Genomic DNA, 22,848 nt, shown 5'->3' on the forward strand with positions numbered 1-22,848 from the left:
ATTAATAATATGTTCTTGTGCTACACTGATCTCCGAGATAACAAAACATTAAGATTAAAGTTAAAGTTACAGCAGGATCCTTTCTCAGGTAAGCTTCTGTTGAGGAGGTCTCATTCATTATATGGACATCTTTCATTGAAAAATCTCAATCAATGACGTAATGGCAAAAGCATGCTGACCAATCCAGTTCCAGGAATGTGTTTAAGAAGAGAGTGGCCCCGTTCGAAATACAGCAGGGAGCGCTGCGACCAATCAGAGCCGCGCAACCTGAGTGGAACTGCACATGAACCCGATACGATGGCAGAACCGGGAGAAGGTGTGAGGGCGGGGTCTTAGGGGAATAAAATTCCATCATTGAGAGTCAGACAGCCAATGAGCGTGAGGGGGCGGGGATATGGAAATGAGAGTCTGACAGCTGCGGCGTGTAAAGCGGCTTGGATTTGACAGACCACAGCGGCGCTGGCTTGGGATGTGGAGTGTGTGCGAGATACGAATGCAACAGGAATGCGAAACAGATTGGCTTATACTGTTGCTCTGAAAAGGAGACACATGGAACTCATCGAGCGTTGATTTAAAAGAAAAAAAAACACAGGACAGGAGGATATAAAACAAAATAGAAAAGAAAACACAAAACTAGAGTATCGTTCTGGAAGGAAACTTAGAAAACAGGGCTGCTGAAAATTAAGAAAATGCTGCGGGCGTTCTCCTTTCCTATGAGCCTGGAACGCATCAGGAATAAGGAGAGGTTGGAAGCGAGTCTGGCCGGGCTGTGTGAGCTGGACTTTCTGAAGCAGAGGCAGGAATACCTGGTTCACAGCGCGCTCCGAATCGGGCTCCAGGGCAATAAGACAGCCGACCCCCGAGCGCTGCAAGCCGAACCCGCCACTCGGAGCCAGGAGGATTTCACTTTGAGACAGCAACTGGTAAGAAAGGATCAATCGCTTTAAAATCCCTTAACATCTGCAACAGCAACAGTTTAGACACCGGGCTGGTGTTGAATGTCTCTTCTAGAATTGCATCCCCCGTCCCCCGTCCCCCCAGACAGAGCACGCATGTCGATATGCATTGGGTGCAGTCTGGCTCTAAGGGAATGTTTTCTTAGTATGTGTGTGCGTGTTTTTATTTTCTTCCCAAGTGTATTGCATTCGATATATTTGTTTATGTATTTGTTTGAATATGGTGCTAGTATTCGAAAACGGCGACGTGCTAATTAAGAGATTTATCGGACGCCACACACAGGAAAAGTGCGGCGTAAAAATAAATGATTGTCTGCAGCGGCGCTTTTGTGGCACGCGCCCCTGACCATTTATGGCAAACTTGATCTGTTTTTCGATTTTCTTTTTCTTTCTTTCTTTCTTTCTTTCTTTCTTTCTTTCTTCCATTCTATTGTCTTCAGTTTCACAGTTGAACGGGGGCCGAGAGTGTCGAATTAATAGCTTGTAGAAATTGTGATTAATGACGAAGTCGTTTCGCGAGGATCAAGTCGGACATGTCCTAAGGATGCGCTCGGGTTGGGCGCAAGCGATTTGTTTATTGTGGGCAAACATTTAAAAAATATATACAAAAAAATAAAAAAAGCAATGTTCACGGTACTTGAAATGGGAATTGTTCGGGTTTTTAATATTTTTTTTTTTTTACCAAAGTCAATACAATTTGGGTGGCCGTTATTAAAAGGGAGATTATGTCATCGCTGTAATTTGTTTTGAAAAGAAAGCGGTAGTGCTCTAAGAGACGCGTTAGTAAATCGCTGTTGCTGGCGACTGTAAACTAGTATTTACTGGACTGTGTATCGATGAGGAACGAATGAATGTGAACACAGGCTACACAGATTATAATTATTGTTGTTGTTGTTATTGTTATTAAGGACGCTTTGCAGTTGTACGCATTGCTAAGGTAGAAGGAATGTGACAGCTCGTCTTTTCGATGGTTTCTATTTGAAAACTGCCATTCATAAAACATGAGATATTTGGTGTCATCGCAATATAATGATGTCTACATTTAAAACGAATCACATATAACTTATTTTTTTTTTTGTTATTATAATTATATGTGCTAAAACGAAAAATGTTAAGTACCAGCGGTTTTATTATTTTCCATTATATTATATGACTTCATGCACGAAAAATAAAACCAATTAATCAGTCTATAGAGAACCCTCCCCCCTTTTGAATGGACGGTGTCTGTCTGTCTGTGTTCCTATTGAAATAGCCTTGCCGGGAGTCTGTGGGAGACGCCAGGCTCACACACTGTCAAGCGCAGGGATGGGGCGCTCATTTCAATGGGCTCTTATCACAAGCACAGAAACATGAATGCGGGGTTTGCCTTGTCCCGGGGTAAACAATGGACGCTACTGGCCTTGAATACTAATGTCCGCAGACTGCTCGAACAATGACTGAGCTGGGACGAGAACTCTTACAGATCCAGTGTTATATCGAATACTATCTCTATGATCAGCTCGGTTTAGCAGAGATTATTATTATTATTATTATTATTATTATTATTATTATTATTATTATTATTATTATTATTATTATTATTATTATTGTTCATTCCCGGATGGTTATTCATAAAACAACTTCAGAATAAAAGACAAAAGTTTGACAAGTTTGCTGGCCTCTTACAAGAATTCTGACTTGCACTACTCCCTACATAACCCGGGTTCTTATGTGGGCACCGTTTTGTAAGGTTTAGCTTTTGGTTTACACTGCAAGGCAATTAATGCCTTTGGACCTGTCTGTTTGTTTAGTATGCTTCTCACTGCCACTGCAAACGCAGATCTTTTGCCAGTCCCTTGATTTCTATTCCGAGTGATGCAGGGGCTTTCAGCTGCTTGATCTGCAGCTCTGAAATTTTCTCTCCTCAATAATAAGTGTAGAGACAGCTGGTCTCCCCTGTGCTGTACTCTGCTCCCCTGTGCTCTGCCCTGCTCCCCTGTGCTCTGCCCTGCTCCCCTGTGCTCTGCCCTGCTCCCCTGTGCTGTACCCTGTTCCACTGCGCTCTGCCCTGCTCCCCTGCGCTCTGCCCTGCTCCCCTGTGCTCTTCCCTGCTCCCCTGCGCTCTGCCCTGCTCCCCTGTGCTCTGCTCTGTTCCCCTGTGTTCTTCCCTGCTCCCCTGTGCTGTACCCTGTTCCCCTGCGCTCTGCCCTGCTCCCCTGTGCTCTGCTCTGTTCCCCTGTGTTCTTCCCTGCTCCCCTGTGCTGTACCCTGTTCCCCTGTGCTCTGCCCTGCTCCCCTGTGCTCTTCCCTACTCCCCTGTGCTGTGGCCTGTTCCCCTGTGCTCTGCCCTGCTCCCCTGTGCTGTACCCTGTTCCCCTGTGCTCTGCCCTGCTCCCCTGTGCTCTGCTCTGTTCCCCTGTGTTCTTCCCTGCTCCCCTGAGCTGTACCCTGTGCCACTGTGCTCTTCCCTGCTCCCCTGTGCTGCACCCTGCTCCCCTGTGCTCTTCCCTGCTCCTCTGTTCTGTGCCCTGCTCCCCTGTGCTCTGCTCTGATCCCCTGTGTTCTTCATTGCTCCCCTGTGCTCTGCCCTGCTCCCCTGTGCTCTGCCCTGCTCCCCTGTGCTCTGCCCTGCTCCCCTGTGCTCTGCTCTGTTCCCCTGTGCTCTGCTCTGTTCCCCTGAGCTGTACCCTGCTCCCCTGTGCTCTGCTCTGTTCCCCTGTGTTCTTCCTTGCTCCCCTGTGCTGTACCCTGCTCCCCTGTGCTCTGCCCTGCTCCCCTGTTCTCTGCCCTGCTCCCCTGTGCTCTGCTCTGTTCCCCTGTGTTCTTCCCTGCTCCCCTGTGCTGTACCCTGCTCCCCTGTGCTCTTCCCTGCTCCCCTGTGCTGTACCCTGCTCCCCTGTGTTCTTCCCTGCTCCCCTGTGCTGTACCCTGCTCCCCTGTGTTCTTCCCTGCTCCCCTGTGCGTCGGTATTACGGTTCTGGAATAGGATTACATGGTTTGTGGTTCGCATGGATTAGATGGTCTGCTCCACGAAGAGAACAAGTGAGGATTACAAGCCTCTCTGTCAGAGTGAAAGAGAAGAGGCAAGTGGAAATGGATTAGACACTAATAAAGAGCTTGAGTGAGATGATTATTATTATTATTATTATTATTATTATTATTATTATTATTATTATTATTATTATTATTATTATTTCAGTTTATGCCACTTTGGGATATTTTGTTTTTCAAAACTGAAGACATAGACACAAGGCTCTATAAGATTTAAGATGGGAATTATTTTTACCATGGAAGTACCGCAGGGTATGTTGACAGGAATGAAGCTGTCATGTGATTCCGATGTAAGCCCACTTATTAATTCCAATGTCGTTTACATCCCTGCTCTGTTGAGCATTATGAGATGTATTGACTATTAAATAATAATGTGGCAATAGACACAAAGTTCATTCCTGTTCCATTAAAGGTGAAGCAACTTCCACTGTAAATATTTCATTTTTCTGTTTCATATCCTAGTTTTAACTTTAGGATTAAATGTTTAAACTTGAACATATTGGGAATGTTTGTAAACAATTGGGAAAGCCTTCATGCTGTGAGAAACCGTCCATCCCTTTTTTAGAGATATACTTGTACTGTCGAGAGACAAGACTGCAAATAACATCGAAGAAATCCTCGCTGGACTCCGAGGTCCCAGCCTGAGGTCGTGTAGAAATATATGTTCTCCTGTGTGTTCAATAAAGGAGTCCTTCTTTAGCGTGACAAAAACAATTCAGGACTGAAAGGGTTCAACTCTAAACTGTAAACACAAATTACAACGTCTATACACAGAAAGAGCAGCTCGTAAGACTGCAGGGACAGACACTGTTCAAAGCAGCTCTGAGAGAGTGATGAGGAGCCTGTGCTATTTACATTGCACTCCCCACAGACACACTATATCATGCACATCCTCCCAGTACAGCCCCTGGGACAACTGGAAGCACGCACTGTGGACACAACACTCCAGCGACACACATCCTGGTTTGTTTAGGGGCTGTAAACCCCCCCCCCCCACTTTCACAAATACCAACTATGTGTGAGAGAAGCACATGTGTCTGACACTGTGGGACGAACTCAGACACAGAAACAGCACACACAGACCCCCCAGTGCACACAGACAGGGGCTCTGTAGTGGACAAGGCTGTCATTGGTTGAATAGAACCACAGTATACTAACTGTACCCTTCCTAAATGTTCTTCAGTGGCAATACAATGGCAATGCTGCCACTGTAACAATACTATAGATTAGATTATTTTTCATTCGACTTGGTAGAAAAAAAGTCCCAATGAAAAGCGTGTGTGTCTGCCCTATGCCGTTGTCAGTATGGTGTAATATTGAGGAGCTGGTGAGCACAGCAGCAGCAAGTACTGTCTGTGAAAACAGATTTGCTGACTTCCTGCTAACTTCACACTAACACTGAAGCACTTGCGTGTATGGGGAGAGGGTACTGTGTAGGGAGCTGCTGAGGACTCTGTTTATAGCTTGTTTGTTTGTTTGTTAAAGAGGGGGGTCACTTAATAACCCAGGGAGGGGGGGGGTGTTTATACATCAGGTTTTATGTTCACAGACTCACTGACACACCCAGACACAGACAGACACAGACAGACACAGACAGACACAGAGTCACTGACACACGCACACACAGACTCCCTGACACACACACACATTCACACACACACACACGCAGACACACACACACACATAGACTCACTGGCACATACAAACAGACACAGAGACTCACTGACACACACAGACTCACTCACACACACACACTGGATCATGTGCACTTGGATCTTGATGAATTATTGATTATCGGCTCAAAACGATCACAATAATCACGTTTATATATCGATTGACGCTGTATCGCCCCCACTGTCAGTAGCTCTCACACTGTTGTGTCCTTTTGTCACAGTTTGCTTTTCGCTTGTTGGTTCGAATTTCTGAGCCCAATAAGTATGAATTATCGATAATATCACAATCAAATGCTGATCCAACCCTGCCGCTAGGGAATGGGACACAAACTGGACAAGCACGAACTGGACTGCAGGACGAGGCACTAGATTTTGGACAGAGCTCTGGCATAATGTCATAATGAATCTCTGTCATTCACTCTTGCAGTGGTGCACAGCGTTCAAATAATAACAAAAAACAAAAAAACTAAACAGGGATGACTATAATTACTGTACCGTTAAAAAGCTGAAACTAGATTTTGTTTTCTCCGACCTCCAGTTTGTCTTTGTACTTTGGCATGACTGAGAAAGCCTGGTATGAACTGTTTTAGGAATGCTGCTCTTTCAGTGGCCAAATACGGTATTAGAGTGCTTTGTTTTGCAATGATTTGCAGTGGATTTCTTGGTATGCTATACATTCAGTTCTGTACTTTGGTGTTTTAGACACACTGATGTACCTGACATTGTTAACTTGTAACGACTCCCTCTGAGATATTTCTACATATCCCCTGGATATGACAGGTCCTGCTGGACCTAAACATTGTGAGAGGCATCTGGACTATCAGCGCAGCGCACTGCAGTGTGGGAAATAAAACAAACTGAGAGTGTGGGATCAGGAACAGACCACAGGGCAGTGTGATCCGCACAACTTCAGAAGAGGTCACAGATAGACCACAGAGCAGTGTGATCCGCACAGCTCAGGTAGAGATCAGGAATAGACCACAGAGCAGTGTGATCCGCACAGCTCAGGTAGAGATCAGGGATAGACCACAGAGCAATGTGATCCGCACAGCTCAGGTAGAGATCAGGAATAGACCACAGAGCAGTGTGATCCGCACAGCTCAGGAAGAGATCAGGAATAGACCACAGAGCAGTGTGATCCGCACAGCTCAGGAAGAGATCAGGAATAGACCACAGAGCAGTGTGATCCGCACAGCTCAGGAAGAGATCAGGGATAGACCACAGAGCAGTGTGATCCGCACAGCTCAGGAAGAGATCAGGGATAGACCACAGAGCAGTGTGATCCGCACAGCTCAGGTAGAGATCAGGAATAGACCACAGAGCAGTGTGATCCGCACAGCTCAGGTAGAGATCAGGAATAGACCACAGAGCAGTGTGATCCGCACAGCTCAGGTAGAGATCAGGGATAGACCACAGAGCAGTGTGATCCGCACAGCTCAGGAAGAGATCAGGAATAGACCACAGAGCAGTGTGATCCGCACAGCTCAGGAAGAGATCAGGAATAGACCACAGAGCAGTGTGATCCGCACAGCTCAGGAAGAGATCAGGGATAGACCACAGAGCAGTGTGATCCGCACAGCTCAGGTAGAGATCAGGAATAGACCACAGAGCAGTGTGATCCGCACAGCTCAGGAAGAGATCAGGGATAGACCACAGAGCAGTGTGATCCGCACAGCTCAGGGAGAGATCAGGGATAGACCACAGGGCAGTGTGATCCGCACAGCTCAGGAAGAGATCAGGAATAGACCACAGAGCAGTGTGATCCATACAGCTCAGGGAGAGATCAGGGATAGACCACAGGGCAGTGTGATCCGCACAGCTCAGGGAGAGATCAGGAATAGACCACAGAGCAGTGTGATCCACACAGCTCGGGGAGAGATCAGGGATAGACTACAGGGCAGTGTGATCCGTACAGCTCCGGAAGAGATCAGGAATAGACCACAGAGCAGTGTGATCCACACAGCTCAGGAAGAGATCAGGAATAGACCACAGAGCAGTGTGATCCGCACAGCTCAGGAAGAGATCAGGAATAGACCACAGAGCAGTGTGATCCGCACAGCTCAGGAAGAGATCAGGGATAGACCACAGAGCAGTGTGATCCGCACAGCTCAGGGAGAGATCAGCTGATAAGCAGCGTGGCCAGGACTTCCACTGAGACTGGGATGAGATCTCACAAAGATGACAGTGCTTTACCATGCTTTATTATGTATTTTATTCATTTATTAGCAGACGCCCTTATCCAGGGCGACTTACAATTGTTACAAGATATCACATTATTTTTACTTACAATTACATTATATTTTTACACATTATTTTGCTTTGCTGTGCTTATACACCACGGGATACTACAACAGTAAACTTTGAGAAGGGGCTGGTTCATTATCTTCTCTGTGCTTAACTACACTGTGCTGTGCTTTTACCAGGGGGGGTACCAAAGCAGTAAACTTTGAGAAGGGGCTGGTTCATTATCTTCTCTGTGCTTACACTGTGCTGTGCTTTTACCCGGGGGGATACCAAAGCAGTAAACTTTGAGAAGGGGCTGGTTCATTTTCTTCTCTAGTCTTTATAATAACACAATCCATAATGGTCTGGGGTGGGGTTAGAGGTTAGGTTGGGAGGTTAAGTTGTAAAATGCCTCATCCCAGATCATTACAGACAGACTGTATCTTTGGAGGCGTACCCTGAATACAGCAGCATCTAGGAGAGAAAGATGGAGGGAGGGAGAGAGAGTAGGGTGAGAGAGGGGGGGTGAGGGACCAACATTTCTTCCGCTCTCTAACCCTCACTCCCCTTCTCTTCTTCCTCTCCATCACTCCCCCCTCCACGTTCTCACTCTTTCTATCTCTCTCCCTCCCTCTCTCGGCCAGCTGCAGTTCCGAGTTGCCATGGTGATAACCTGTTGTCTTCGTGTCGTTTAGTCGAGATAATGAACATTCTGGTCCTCCACTTATTTTTTATTTTTAGGACTCAGAAATCTTGAGATTTGTTTTATTTTTTTTATCACAGCCTGAGCAATCTGCATGAAACTGGATCTCAGGCAGCACAGGTCTTTATCATTCACTGAATAAAACAAAGACAGGAGGAAGCTCAGTATTGCATTTCAATAGAAACGAGGCACAGCAGCTTAGAAATCTTTTACGAGACCCGGTTTGCTTACATCAGAAATGCTATTTTAGCACTGAAAGTTATTGTATCTGTATTTCATCTTGGCCATGCTGTAACCTCTCTTTCAATCGATTAAATTTCCCAGTTCAACTGTGAAAGCTGTGGATCCATCAAAGAACTCAACATATCCACTGCAGTGAACTGCTCCTTTACCAGATCAAAACCAATATTAAACTGGCAGTACTAGCATGGTTTAATTGCTATTAGGGCAGCAGTGTGGAGTAGTGGTTAGGGCTCTGGACTCTTGACCAGAGGGTCGTGGGTTCAATCCCAGGTAGGGGACACTGCTGCTATACCCTTGAGCAAGGTACTTTACCTAGATTGCTCCAGTAAAAAACCCAACTGTATAAATGGGTAATTGTATGTAAAAATAATGTGATATCTTGTAACAATTGTAAGTCGCCCTGGAATAGGGGCGTCTGCTAAGAAATAAATAATAATAATATTAGAGGCTGTGTGGTCCAGAAAGAACCAGGAGGTCTCCATTTCAAATCCCAGCTCACTCACTGACACTGTGTGACCCTGAACAAGTCACTTAACCTCCTTGTGCTCCATCTTTCGGGTGAGACGTAGTTGTAAGTGACTCTGCAGCTGATGCATCGTTCACACACCCTAGTCTCTGTAAGTCGCCTTGAAGGAGTTGAAGTAATCCACAGTTTCTCTGCCTGCCAGATCTTGTAGCATGAACTAAACTGTATTATTTTGTCGGTTCTTGGGGGCCCAGGAAAGCTGGCTGGATACACGGGATAAAATAGTGGATTATTATCTCTGATTCACAAAACATCATAGAATTATTTTAGGGGCTGTTTTTTTTTTTAAAAGTGTGTTGATAAAAATTGTCTTAGATTAAACGGTGCTTTGATAAACGAGAATGGACTTCTAACTCTGAAACAGAAGAAAACCATACAGAGGGTGCATACCTGAAATGTTAAAAAGATTTGCCTCATAGGAGACTAGGAGTGTATGGTAAACGTCTGGTGAAAATTGGTACACAAATCATGGCATTTCTGGTGTTCACCAGGTAGAGTGTGGCAGATGGACTTCCTTAAAATACAGTCCTTAAAGTTGTGTGAATGGGGCTTGTCATTGCTTACATATAAGATCTTGTCGTGCAGTCATAATCCTGTGAACCTCAGTACGCCCCCTGGCTGATGGCCAGGGTATTGCACTGCCTGCAGGTTAGGTGTTTAAACATGGCCCTTGCTGTTCTTTGTGGATTCTTCCTGTTATCAGATACAGAGGTGTCTGGGTTAGCCGGCTTGTTTGAGGAGTCGAAGCCTCTCTTGTCAGTTTGAGTTGGAAAGGCTGCTGTCTAAGTTACCCAGGCCCTGAGAGGGGGTCCCAAGGGGCTGACCTCTGACCTGTGACCTTCACACAGATGGGTAAAGCGTTTAAACCAACGCCCACCTTTCAAAACTCAGTGTGGCTCTGTCAGTCATACTGTGTGTGTGTGTGTGTGTGTGTGGCACTGTGTGTGTGTGTGTGTGTGTGTGGCACTGTGTGTGTGTGGCACGGTGTGTGTGTGAGACACTGTGTGTGTGTGTGTGGCACTGTGTGTGTGTGTGTGTGTGTGTGGCACTGTGTGTGTGTGTGTGTGTGTGTGTGTGTGTGACACTGTGTGTGTGTGTGTGTGTGTGTGGCACTGTGTGTGTGTGTGTGTGGCACTGTGTGTGTGTGTGTGTGTGACACTGTGTGTGTGTGTGTGTGTGTGTGTGTGGCACTGTGTGTGTTTCATAGTGTCTGGGTAATACTGTGTGTCTGTGTATGTATGTAGGTCTGGAAATAGTTTTTTTTTTAGAAAACTAAAGATTATTGATTGAAAAAAGTGATGCATTTTCAATACAATGCAGAAAGACTGAGCTCTGGTTTCCAATGCGAGGGTCTAAGGAGCACACCATCTTGGTCTTTGGTCTCAGTGCAGCCCCCAGACAGACCGTGCGCATTAATACAATCCACATCTCAACACAAACACCAGCACACGATTGAGAGATTGAGAAAGACCCAGGGCTGCATGGCAGGCAGGCTGGGGGTGTTCTGGACTGGAGTGAGGTGCGCTCTCCCTCCCACTTCCTCTCTCCCTCCCTCCCCCTCTCTCTGGTGCCTGCCTGCCTGCATCCATTGCCACTGTCCCTCACCTCTCATGAGCACTCAATTAAAAGAAAGAAAATAATGATTAAACACGAGATGTGTGATGGCTTCCAAAAGCTCTAAAATCCATTTTGTTGTCGACAGTCTGGTGATTGATTTTGGATTAGAATCAGCCTAACTGTTCTGTGTGCTTGCACAGATGGGGCACTGGTATAATGAGCTTGTATAATTACAGAGTGACACTCCGGCAATAACTCTAACCCAGGGCTCAGATAAATATAAGGACTGCCTACATCTGGGGCTCTGAGAGCCAGCCAATTCAATACAGTGTAGTGTGGAGTAGTGGTTAGGGCTCTGGACTCTTGACCGGAGGGTTGTGGGTTCAATCCCAGGTGGGGGGCACTGCTGCTGTACCCTTGAGCAAGGTACTTTACCTAGATTGCTCCAGTAAAAACCCAACTGTATAAATGGGGAATTGTATGTAAAAAATAATGTGATATCTTGTAACACTTGTAAGTCGCCCTGGATAAGGGTGTCTGCTAAGAAATAAATAATATAGAGAACTCCAGTGCTGTACTGGGGATCTGATAGCCAGCTAATTCAATACAGTCTAGTATAGAGAACTCAGTGCTGTACTGGGGATCTGAGAGCCAGCTAATTCAATACAGTCTAGTATAGAGAACTCAGTGCTGTACTGGAGATCTGAGAGCCAGCTAATTCAATACAGTCTATTGTAGAGAACTCAGTGCTGTACTGGGGATCTGAGAGCCAGCTAATTCAATACAGTCTAGTATAGAGAACTCAGTGCTGTACTGGAGATCTGAGAGCCAGCTAATTCAATACAGTCTAGTATAGAGAACTCAGTGCTGTACTGGAGATCTGAGAGCCAGCTAATTCAATACAGTCTAGTATAGAGAACTCAGTGCTGTACTGGGGATCTGAGAGCCAGCTAATTCAATACAGTCTAGTCTAGAGAACTCAATAGTGTACTGTTCAGGCCTGAAGAGTGGGTTAACTGGAAACGGCACAGCCAGTCGGAGTCTTAAGGGAGCTGGGAAGTAAATTAAAAACGATCGCTGTGTGTGCGTGCGACAGGGTGTTCTCATATCCAGTCTTGCAGTGGGGGTCGTGACCTCGACTCGATACACGTTTGACAGGGAATGGTGTTTGATAACACTATCTGATGTGAATCCAGAGCTGACAGGGAGTGGCGTGGCCACTGGGTTTTATTCAGAACCATTTTGCATCCATGGGAATGCCTATATTATTATTATTATTATTATTATTATTATTATTTGTTTATTTAGCAGACGCCTTTATCCAAGGCAACTTACAGAGACTAGGGTGTGTGAACTATACATCAGCTGCAGAGTCACTTATAACTACATCTCACCCGAAAGACGGAGCACAAGGAGGTTAAGTGACTTGCTCAGGGTCACACAATGAGTCAGTGGCTGAGGTGGGATTTGAACCGGGGACCTCCTGGTTACAAGCCCTTTTCTTTATCCTGGTCTCTCTGACAGAACATTATGAATGCTGCAGTTACATAAACAGTAATGATACAATTGTTGTACATACTGCCATTTCTCTTATAAGAGTTTACAACAGTACAGTTGCACAGTCATTTCCACACTTATACATTTATCATAGTTTACCGTGGTTTCTTTTTTAATATGCTTTACCATACCCCTCTTGGCTTTACTTTATTATTTTTTATTTCTTAGCAGACGCCCTTATCCAGGGCGACTTACAAGTGTTACAACATATCACATTATTTTTACATACAATTACCCATTTATACAGTTGGGTTTTTACTGGAGCAATCTAGGTAAAGTACCTTGCTCAAGGGTACAGCAGCAGTGTCCCCCACCTGGGATTGAACCCACGACCCTCCGGTCAAGAGTCCAGAGCCCTAACCACTACTCCACAATACATCACGCGTTCAGTTTGCTCTGGTTTTAGGGTGCTTGTGAGATTGATTCTCGGTTTCTTTCTTGTTTCAGAATGGGCTGGTGTCCGCGTTGGAGCAGCAGGTGGGGGAGCTCCATGTGCACGGAGGTGGCCCTCTCCTCACGGACCCCTCCTCCGAGCTGGGAGACAGCCGGCCAAGCTCAGGTACTGACCAGCTAGTCTTACGCAAAGCCTTTGTGTTTAAACATGTTAAAACAGAGCCTGTGTTACACTAACATTTTCTATTATTAAATATATCTACGTAAATCAGTATTTGTACATGTTTAAAACCCAGGAATTTTCGGTAAAAACTAAGAATAAAGGGGCTTGGTTACCACAAAAAGACGCTTAGATTGTAGCTCACAAAATAAACCGTAGGTCTGAAGTTCTGAAGGAAACACTTGCTGTATTTTCATTTTCAGACAGGATGATATCTGGCACTACGTCAGTTTAAAGAAAGTTCTCAGTTTGCTTGCCTTCCCATCCATCCATCCAGGAAATCTATCACATTTCCACTTCCTAGATCATTTCAGCAGTGTCTTCGAGGTCAAGTATCTTACTGGCTGCCAACCATGTCAGTCAAGAGAGGAAGCAGCTGATTGGTTACTGACAGGAACGGAGGCCCAATGTCCCTCCTTGGTAAAGTGACCATGAAAGTTCAAGACTATCAGAAAGCAAGAACTGCAAACAGCTTTCTTTAAGCTAGTGTACCCTTCCAAAGGTGACCCATAGTAAAAACACAGCAAAGTGTAACAGAGCACAGTGAAAGCATAGTTAAGCATTGTAAAGCCGAGAGAGGTATGATGAAGCATATATACAAAAAATAAATGGAAAACTATAAATTATGGTAAATGCGTAGTATAACCACGGAAAAGCATGGGAAAACTGCAAAATTACTTTACAAATTTACTGTGGTAAACTTTTATAACATTAGTTCCAGATATCATGTTTTAAAATGAGAATACATGTTTATAAAACAGATTTTTTTTTTTCAAAGAGACCGGTACAGTGAACAGCTTGTACACAGAGTACAGTGTCTGGAATTATTTTGTTAGAGACAAGATTGCCAACCTTTTGTAAAGTCGATAGAGGTTTAGTGAACAGAATACTGAAACAGCCTACAGGACAGGTCACTTTCTCAGACTGAACTATCATCTCTGATCACATAACTTAGCTTTTTCATTTCTTCAAGGGGTAGCAGTTTTCCTACAACATAAAACACAGCACCCTAAACCACAAATACAGATCCAGCGGAAATCGTACAGAAACTGCCATTAATTAATGTTGACCCACTCCAAAGAAAATTAAAAACAAGTCTGTCGTGACAGTCATACAGTCAGGGGAGCGCAGGGTTCCCTGAGGGTCTCACCTGGTAGAGACACGGCCGCAGGGTGAGTCATACAGTCAGGGGAGCGCAGGGGTCCCCGAGGGTCTCACCTGGTAGAGACACGGCCGCAGGGTGAGTCATACAGTCAGGGGAGCACAGGGGTCCCCGAGGGTCTCCCCTGGTAAAGACACGGCCGCAGGGTGAGTCATACAGTCAGGGGAGCGCAGGGTTCCCTGAGGGTCTCACCTGGTAGAGACACGGCCGCAGGGTGAGTCATACAGTCAGGGGAGCGCAGGGGTCCCCGAGGGTCTCACCTGGTAGAGACACGGCCGCAGGGTGAGTCATACAGTCAGGGGAGCGCAGGGTTCCCTGAGGGTCTCACCTGGTAGAGACACGGCCGCAGGGTGAGTCATACAGTCAGGGGAGCGCAGGGGTCCCCGAGGGTCTCACCTGGTAGAGACACGGCCGCAAGGTGAGTCATACAGTCAGGGGAGCGCAGGGGTCCCCGAGGGTCTCACCTGGTAGAGACACAGCCGCAGGGTGAGTCATACAGTCAGGGGAGCGCAGGGGTCCCCGAGGGTCTCATCTGGTAGAGACACGGCCGCAGGGTGAGTCATACAGTCAGGGGAGCGCAGGGGTCCCTGAGGGTCTCACCTGGTAGAGACATGGCCGCAGGGTGAGTCATATACAGTCAGTGGAGCGCAGGGGTCCCCGAGGGTCTCCCCTGGTAAAGACACGGCCGCAGGGTGAGTCATACAGTCAGGGGAGCGCAGGGGTCCCCAAGGGTCTCCCCTGGTAGAGACATGGCCGCAGGGTGAGTCATACAGTCAGGGGAGCGCAGGGGTCCCCGAGGGTCTCCTAGTAAAGACACGGCCGTTTCATATAGGCTGATGAAATGGTTGCCATGTTTATCTCTCTGTAACAGCAAAGCACAGCAGAGAAATGCATTGAGAATAAAGAGAGGTTGGATTGACAGCTTTGTGTGCACGCGTCTTGTTTTTCAGAATGATCTGAATCTGGTTTAAGTTTGTTAATGAGGATGATAGGTTATTAGGAACCGCCCCTTAAGCTAAATAAAAAGCCTTTTGTAAGAGACAAGGCATATATTAGACAGACCCTATTACCTCTCAATAGAATGGCTCAAGTTGGTTTTGAGCAGGAACAACAGGTTGTGCATCGGATTGTGACTCCTGCCTTATTTGGTTAGACTTTAAAATAGTGGCCACGCATTGCCCTGAATTCAGTTGCATTAGCTGCAATTCCTACTTGAATTCATTATGAATTTGTGGCCATTTACTCATCATGTTTTAAAAATCATTACAAAATAACAAACCATTTGTTATTCAGATGTTGCTTCTATGCAATCTGATTAAACATTTTTGTGTTGTTGCTGTTTTCAGGTTTTTACGAGTTGAGTGAGAGTCTGTCCCCCATTGGCCAATCAGATTCTTCTGTTTTCGGGGACTTCCTGCCTGGCTACTCGAGGATGGGGGGGCTGGCCGAAGCCCGCATGAATTACGCTAACGAGCGCCCCAAGTCTGTAGGTAAACAAGCATTCTTTATTTATTGTTTGTTTGTTTGTTTTCTTCTTGTGTTAAAACACACAGTTATTGCCCTTAAAGTTTCCAAATCCTTTCCCCCGGCCTTTGAGTTCGATCTGCTACTAGGAACCAGACCACCATCCTCTTGTTCCTAAATTCTCTTATGCTCTTGAGCATGTTTCCAGAAAGCATCCATTACGTCCTGGTCTGGCAGTGATTAGGTTTTGTTATGATTCCATCAGCTCACTTCCTCTGCTGTGCTAACTGAAGGACTGAGGCTAGTCACAAGAAACATAAGCTCCATTGAAACACACTGTGGCCCTGTGCACAGGGAGGGGGCGGAGAGGAGGAGGGGTGCAGGGGAGGGGGGAGAGGGCGAGGGAGGGGGGAGAGGGGGAGGGACAGAGGGGGCAGAAGGGGGGAAGGGAGAGAAGGAGAGGGGGAGGGAGGGGGAAGAGGGAGAGGAGAAGGAGAGGGGAGAGGAGGGGGAGGGAGGGGGAAGAGAGGGAGAGGAGAAGTTGAAGAGGGGGAGAGGGAGATGAAGAGGGGGAGAGAGAGATGAAGAGGGGGAGAGGGAGATGAAGAGGGGGAGAGAGAGAGATGGGGAGAAAGAGCTAGTCTAGAGAAAGGAGGGACAAAAGTGAGGGAATAGGAGGAGAGAGAAGAGAGATAATATAGAGCGTAAGAGGACAGAGAGAGGAGAGAGTTAGAAAGGGGAGAGTGGAGGCAAGGGAGAGAGTCAGAAAGAGGGGTGTGTGGGAGGGCAGTGAAAGGGAGCTGGAGAGAGGGTGAGAAAGAGGACACTAGTGTAAAGAGTAGCAGTACTGAAGGCTGGCTGTGTGAGCACTGGGTCTCCAGGGCCAGAATTGTCAATCTCTGTAACAACTGCAGCAATAATAATAATAATAGTAATAGTAATAATAATAATGCTGATAATGGGATGTGGTTTGTTTGTTTCTCAGGTGACCTCTTCCTGATGGATCAGGACTGTCTGGGCCGTCTCTCCGACAGCAGCCCCCTCTCCCTGGTCCCTCGCTCCTTCTCCTCCCCCTACCCACACTCCCCCGAAGGCACAGCCGAGGGGCGCTACCCCTGGGACTCGCCCTACTCCTTCCCCGGGCCTAGCCAGCTGGGTTCCTGCTACTCTGAGCAGCCCTACCAAGACTCCGGCGAGCAGCCCAGCGCGGGAGACTTCCAGCAAGCGCACCGCGTAGAGAGCTACATCCTGGGGCTGCTTCAGAGGAGAGCCCTGCCTCCCAGACCCTCCATACCTCGCACCAGCCTCTCCTCTGAGCCTCCCAAGGGCCTGGCCAGGCAGAGCAGCCTCTGTCTCAGGCAGGCGGAGTCTGGAGAGAGCAGGTACACCCAGGGAGGGAGCATAAATCCCTCCCAAGGCTTCGAGGGCAAGGTCAGGCCACTGTGGGCAGGCCAGGGGATGGAACAGGTGGAGAGCTACCAGGAAGAGGCCCTGTCCCAGCTGTACCAGAGGCAGCCCCTCAGACCAACCTCCCTGGAGTACCGCCACCAGGAGCAGGCATCCCTCGAACCAAACCTGGGAGAGGCAGGGAGTGAGCCGGAATACCAGGAGGAGCTGGAAGAGCAGGAGTACCCCCAGTCCCCGACCTCAGCCTTCCAGTACTGCGAGGTGTACCAGGAATACCGCGGGCAGAGGTCGCCCCTGGCCGACGAGGAGATGGTGAGCGCTCAGTACATCCCAGCCCAGCAGTCCGGCCGCAGCTCGGGACCACACAGCTACCAGAGACACCTCAGCAAGCAAGCCTCCTTCGGGGGCCGGAGCCGCGGAGAGTCGCCCCGCTCCCCGGAGAGGTTCCCTTTCCAGCACCCCAGCAGGGCTAAAATGACACCCAAGAAGTGTCGCTTCACAGAGGACGGAGGGCCCAGATCCGGGGCTAAGAAATCAGGCAAGCAGGCCTGCAGGTCCCAGTCTGAGAACAGCCTAATGGGGCAGCGAGGCGCCCCAGAGCGGAGGTACAACACAGTGGAGAAGGAGGAGGTGTACGGACGGGGGGCCCAGCAGCAGCAGCAGCAGCAGCAGAGGCCCAAACGAGCGAGTGGGAGTGGAGGCAGCAGTGGCAGCAGCGAAGGGGGTTACCGGAAGTGGAGGTCCACTCTAGAGATCAGCCAGGATGAGGATGAATCTCAGTCTCAGAGGCGCTCCCGGAAACAACGCCTCCCTCCACTCCCCCTGCCACCTCCCCCCTCCAGACCCCTGTACCAGGCTGATTTCGGGGAGCCCCTCTCCCCCCCGCGGGCCCCAGTCTGCCTCCCGGAGGAGGACCTGCGAGGCTATGCTGTGCCCAGCCTGGGAGACAGCGAGTCCAGCCTGAGTGAGGAGGCAGACTCCCCGGGGTCAAGCTCGCTGTCCAGCGATTCGGATGAAAGCGGGGGGCTGGTGTGGCCCCAGCAGCTGCCTCCCAAGCTGGGGGGGGCCCCCTCGTCCTCCTCATGCTCCTCCCCCTCCTCCTCCGCCTGCACCCCAGCAGGCGCCCAGCCCAAAGTCTTTGTGAAGATCAAGGCTTCGCACGCTCTGAAGAAGAAGATACTGCGATTCCGGACAGGGTCCCTCAAAGTCATGACCACCGTGTGAGGACTGCTACATCTATCATGTAGAGCCAAATCCATGGGCCACTGGCTTTCACAAAGCTTGTTATTGCTGTGCTTATTCCTAATATCATAGAAAACTAAAATCTCCGGTACCATTTCCAGTTAAGCATTATGATTGCCATTATTTCATAGGTCTGAGATTTACGTGTATGAAAAACACATTCATTTTGATAAAGGTGAATTCGATTTTTTTCAACAGAGAAGAATATTTATACTTTACTTTAATGATGTACTTCCGGTCAACTTAGTCAGCTCGATTAAAGAAAATTAATGGCAATTAATGGTTATTTTTTTTTCGGATTGAAACGTATATATTTAAAAACATGCGCACAGGAAGATTGATCTTGTTTAAAAGTTCCGAAGCAACGCACGTGTGCTGACAGCACAGCATGGAAAAGAGCGCAAGAGAGTCAGTTTTATTGTTTAGAAATGCTATGAAAAAATAGCATTCAAAATGAAATTTGACGTAATGTGTCATGTAGGAAGACTGAGATCTATGAAGTGATGGCAATGCATATTAGGCAAACTTGACTTTTTTATAGGGTTGGCTCACTAAAACCAGAAATTAGATATAACTGAGGTATTGCTTCAGTATTGCTGAAAATTTATTGTGACTCTATTTTCTATCAAAAATTTGCCTTGTATTCCCTACTGACAGAATTAAATGGGATCAAAACCAAGAGGCTTTTTGTAGATCTCAGTGAATCGTATCGACAAGATGCCAGGTCAAAAAAAACATATATGTATTATAAAAGAGATGCATAAATAGTGAAACTAACATGGCACAAGCGACTGAAGGAGATTTAAATTATACACAGTACAGCATTCTATTCCTAAACTGGTTCTAGGCTATTGCTGAAGAAGCCAGTCTAGAACAGTTTGAAACATTCTATTTTTCTTATTCCGTGTTGCAGCTTTGTGAACAAGGGACCTTGCTGTACTGTATTTCACATGGTTTGTTAAAACCCAGTCCTAGTGGTGCAGCAATGTGATTCCAATCAGTGTACTGTCTAATGGGAGCATTGTCAAGGCATGGTTGATGGATCTTCACACAGAGTCTCACTATATATCTGTGCAGGGTCACTGTATTAGTTCTTGGGCTGCAGTGCACTGTAGCTATTGCTTGGTGTGTATTTCTCTCCTCCCTTTTCCTGCAGTCCTGTCAGAACTTCGATGATGAGATTGAGGTCCTGTTGGAAGTGACTCTGCAGCAGCAGCAGCAGTTGTGATGCATAGTTCACCCCCTAGTCTCTGCAAGTCGCTTTGGATAAAAGCGTCTGCTAAATGACTAATTAATAATAATAACTACACCCAGGTAGGATTCTGTTATTAAAACAATGGCATGGACACCTGTGTGCTTTTTTTTTATATATATAAATTTAGTCGTTGCCAATTTTTTTCATTATTCTCTCCCAATTCAGAATGGCCAATTATTTTATTACGGTCGGCTCACCGCTACCACCCCCGCACTGACTCGGGAGGGCGAAGATGAACACACACTGTCCTCCAAAGCGTATGCCATCACCCGACCGCTTTTTTTCACACTGTGGACTCACCATGCAGTCACCCAAGAGCTACAGCGTCGGAGGACAACGCAGCTCTTGGGCAGCTTACAGGCAAGCCCGCAGGCGCCCGGCCAGACTACAGGGGTAGCTGGTGAGCGGTGAGCAGAGGACACCCTGGCCGACCCAACCCTCCCTACCCCCGGGCGGCTCTCAGCCAATTGTGCGCCGCCCCCTGGGAGCTCCCGTCCACGGTCGGCTGTGGAATAGCCTGGACTTGAACTTGCGACGTCCAGACTATAGGGTCATTCCTGCACTCCACGTGGAGCGCCTTTACTGGATGCGCCACTCGTGAGCCCCCTGACCTGCGTGCTTTTTGAAGATAACGATATATAATACCACTCCCTGCAAAGATTCATTCAAATATTGCCTTTTAAAAAGGACGGCACCAAAAATGATTCAGATAGTTACAGGTTAAGTTGTGGAAAAGTTTCCAGTGAAGCTGATGCGGTTATTTGGTGACACCTCGCCGGGATAAGATGAATTTTTAGTATTTTTCAGCACCAGAGAATCTTATGCAATGGCATTAGGCTAGTTGAAGTAATTAATTAGAGACAATCTCAGTATCTGTCTAGCATTTCCTTGTCCAGATTCAGAGGTGTATTTGTAGGGTAATATGGAAGGCTGTGCAAAGACGACAAAGCTCCATATCGATGTCACGGCTCTAAAAAACTTGGGGAGATTTTGTGGGGTCTGCGTAGGACGTAATGTGTGATTACGAAAGGGAAAGGTTCTGTAAGTCAAGAAGGAGGATCACTTTGTGTAGAAGGAAGTCTACAGCTTGAAGGAATTGTGTATAATATATAAAACTATAGACAGGGGAACTCTGGGAAACTGAATAGTTTTTGGTGTCACTTCTATATTGAAACGTCAAAGCTCTATCAAATGTCTACCAGCAACAGTATTATTATGTAACTGCTGTGTACGTTTCCTAAATATCACACAATATGGTTGAATATTTATACTACAGTTTATTGTATATTCAGTGTTATTCTTGACAGCATTTTGATAAAGGTAGCTTCTAATGTATTTATTGACTTTGAACAATGAAGTAATTTCCTTGTATTTGTATGGTGATGCTACAGCTCTGTATATACATGTAAATAACTTGTGTCTCGTTGTATTTATGAGTGCATCCTGTAAATAAACAAGTCAACTTTTCCACTGTCTGCTTTTTAATTTGGTGGGGTATGATGGTGAATGGGGTGCATTTGAAAAGAGCTGGACAGTGGCAAATCTTAATAGCACCATCCACGATTTTCCGTGAGTCTCATTTGACTGTTGAAAGTGAAGAGTACCAGGCATCCCCCTTCACAGCTGTAAATTCAAATCGGAGCGATCTCATGACAGAACCTTTACCATGACAGAATAGTATAGAATGAGAATTAGCAATGGAATGATGACCTCACAATGAGGTCATCGCTTCTCTATATGTATGCAAAAATCACCAAAAACCCTGTGCTGTACTTTACATATCTCTAAAGAATCACAAATCCAATTGTGATGAAACTTTATTTTATCAGAATCGGGAGACCTGTATCTGTTAGTCTGTATGTCACACTTTCACATAAAAGGCATGTCGTATGCAGACAGGCTAAAAGAATTGAATCTGTTCAGTCTTGAACAAAGAAGACTACGCAGCGATCTGATTCAAGCATTCAAAATCCTAAAAGGTATAGACAATGTTGACCCAGGGGACTTTTTTGACCTGAAAAAAGAAACAAGGACCAGGGGTCACAAATGGAGATTAGATAAAGGGGCATTCAGATCAGAAGATAGGAGGCACTTTTTTACACAGAGAATTGTGAGGGTCTGGAACCAACTCCCCAGTGATGTTGTTGAAGCTGACACCCTGGGATCCTTCAAGAAGCTGCTTGATGAGATTCTGGGATCAATAAGCTACTAACAACCAAACAAGCAAGATGGGCTGAATGGCCTCCTCTCATTTGTAAACTTTCTTATTCTTATATATCTTGAAAACTGCTTATCCAACTGTGATGAAACTTGGTCATTCTGTAGCTCAGTTCATTGAGAGTTTCATACCTATCAATAATACATTTTTACATACGGATGGATGGTATATGGAGGCTGTGTGTCTTCCACACTTTCATTGTTACACGTGTATACAGATGTTCTTCTGTGAATTCCTCTGATTTTGTAGTTACAGCTGTTAGTGTTTTTGGGACCTCAGTTCCACACAGGTGGTTTTCTTGTCCAACTCAGGGTCCAGGCCTGGCTGCTCAGGGTTCTTCTCTTTTAAGGAATGAATGCAAGCAGCCTTCTTTCACGGGCCTAACGAGGTAATTGTCTCCAGCTGCATCCTAACGAAGCAACAAGGAGCGCTCCAGAGATCCACGAGACACATCCGACACATCAACAAAGAACAAGGGCTCCCCTCAGAGACAGCCAACAATACAAGCCCTGCCAACGTTTTCTTAAAGTATGCAATTAATAGGAAAATGGATCTAATTATTATGTACTCAGGGAGAATGGAGTCTCCATGCCTCAAGCCTGCCCTGGACTGGAGGGAGCACCCTTTCTCTTAGGGGGGGAGGGAGGGAGAAGTCTAGTCTCCATGCCTCAGGCCTGCCTGGATTAGAGGGAGCACCCTTTCTCTTAGGGGGGGAGGGAGTAGTCTAGTCTCCATGCCTCAAGCCTGCTCTGGACTGGAAGGAGCACCCTTTCTCTTAGGGGGAGGATGGAGGGAGCAGTCTAGTCTCCATGCCTCAAGCCTGCTCTGGACTGGAGGGAGCACCCTTTCTCTTAGGGGGAGGAGGGAGGGAGTAGTCTAGTCTCCATGCCTCAAGCCTGCTCTGGACTGGAGGGAGCACCCTTTCTCTTAGGGGGAGGAGGGAGGGAGTAGTCTAGTCTCCATGCCTCAAGCCTGCTCTGGACTGGAGGGAGCACCCTTTCTCTTAGGGGGAGGAGGGA

At 46.9% G+C, this 22,848-nt stretch overlaps 1 protein-coding gene across 1 annotated transcript; it reads left to right on the forward strand.

Moving 5' to 3' along the window:
* Window positions 1–423: 423 nt before the first annotated feature.
* On the forward strand, window positions 424–21,068 carry LOC117395678 (dapper homolog 3-like). The gene is made up of 4 exons (XM_059004793.1): window positions 424–923; window positions 12,916–13,027; window positions 15,590–15,733; window positions 16,693–21,068. Exons 1-4 carry the CDS (start codon window positions 690–692, stop codon window positions 18,336–18,338), a joined length of 2,136 nt encoding a protein of 711 aa, XP_058860776.1. The 5' UTR covers window positions 424–689; the 3' UTR covers window positions 18,339–21,068.
* The last annotated feature ends 1,780 nt before the right edge of the window (window positions 21,069–22,848 follow it).

The sequence above is a fragment of the Acipenser ruthenus genome, chromosome 30 (assembly GCF_902713425.1).
Source record: "Acipenser ruthenus chromosome 30, fAciRut3.2 maternal haplotype, whole genome shotgun sequence".
NCBI lineage: Eukaryota > Metazoa > Chordata > Actinopteri > Acipenseriformes > Acipenseridae > Acipenser > Acipenser ruthenus.

Excerpts from the sequence above, each read along its gene's own strand:
- LOC117395678 (XM_059004793.1), top strand. The coding sequence starts at position 690 with ATGCTGCGGGCGTTCTCCTTTCCTATGAGCCTGGAACGCATCAGGAAT. Across the intron at positions 13,028-15,589 it reads AGACAGCCGGCCAAGCTCAG|GTTTTTACGAGTTGAGTGAG; the intron begins GTACTGACCAGC and ends TGCTGTTTTCAG. Across the intron at positions 15,734-16,692 it reads CGAGCGCCCCAAGTCTGTAG|GTGACCTCTTCCTGATGGAT; the intron begins GTAAACAAGCAT and ends TTTGTTTCTCAG.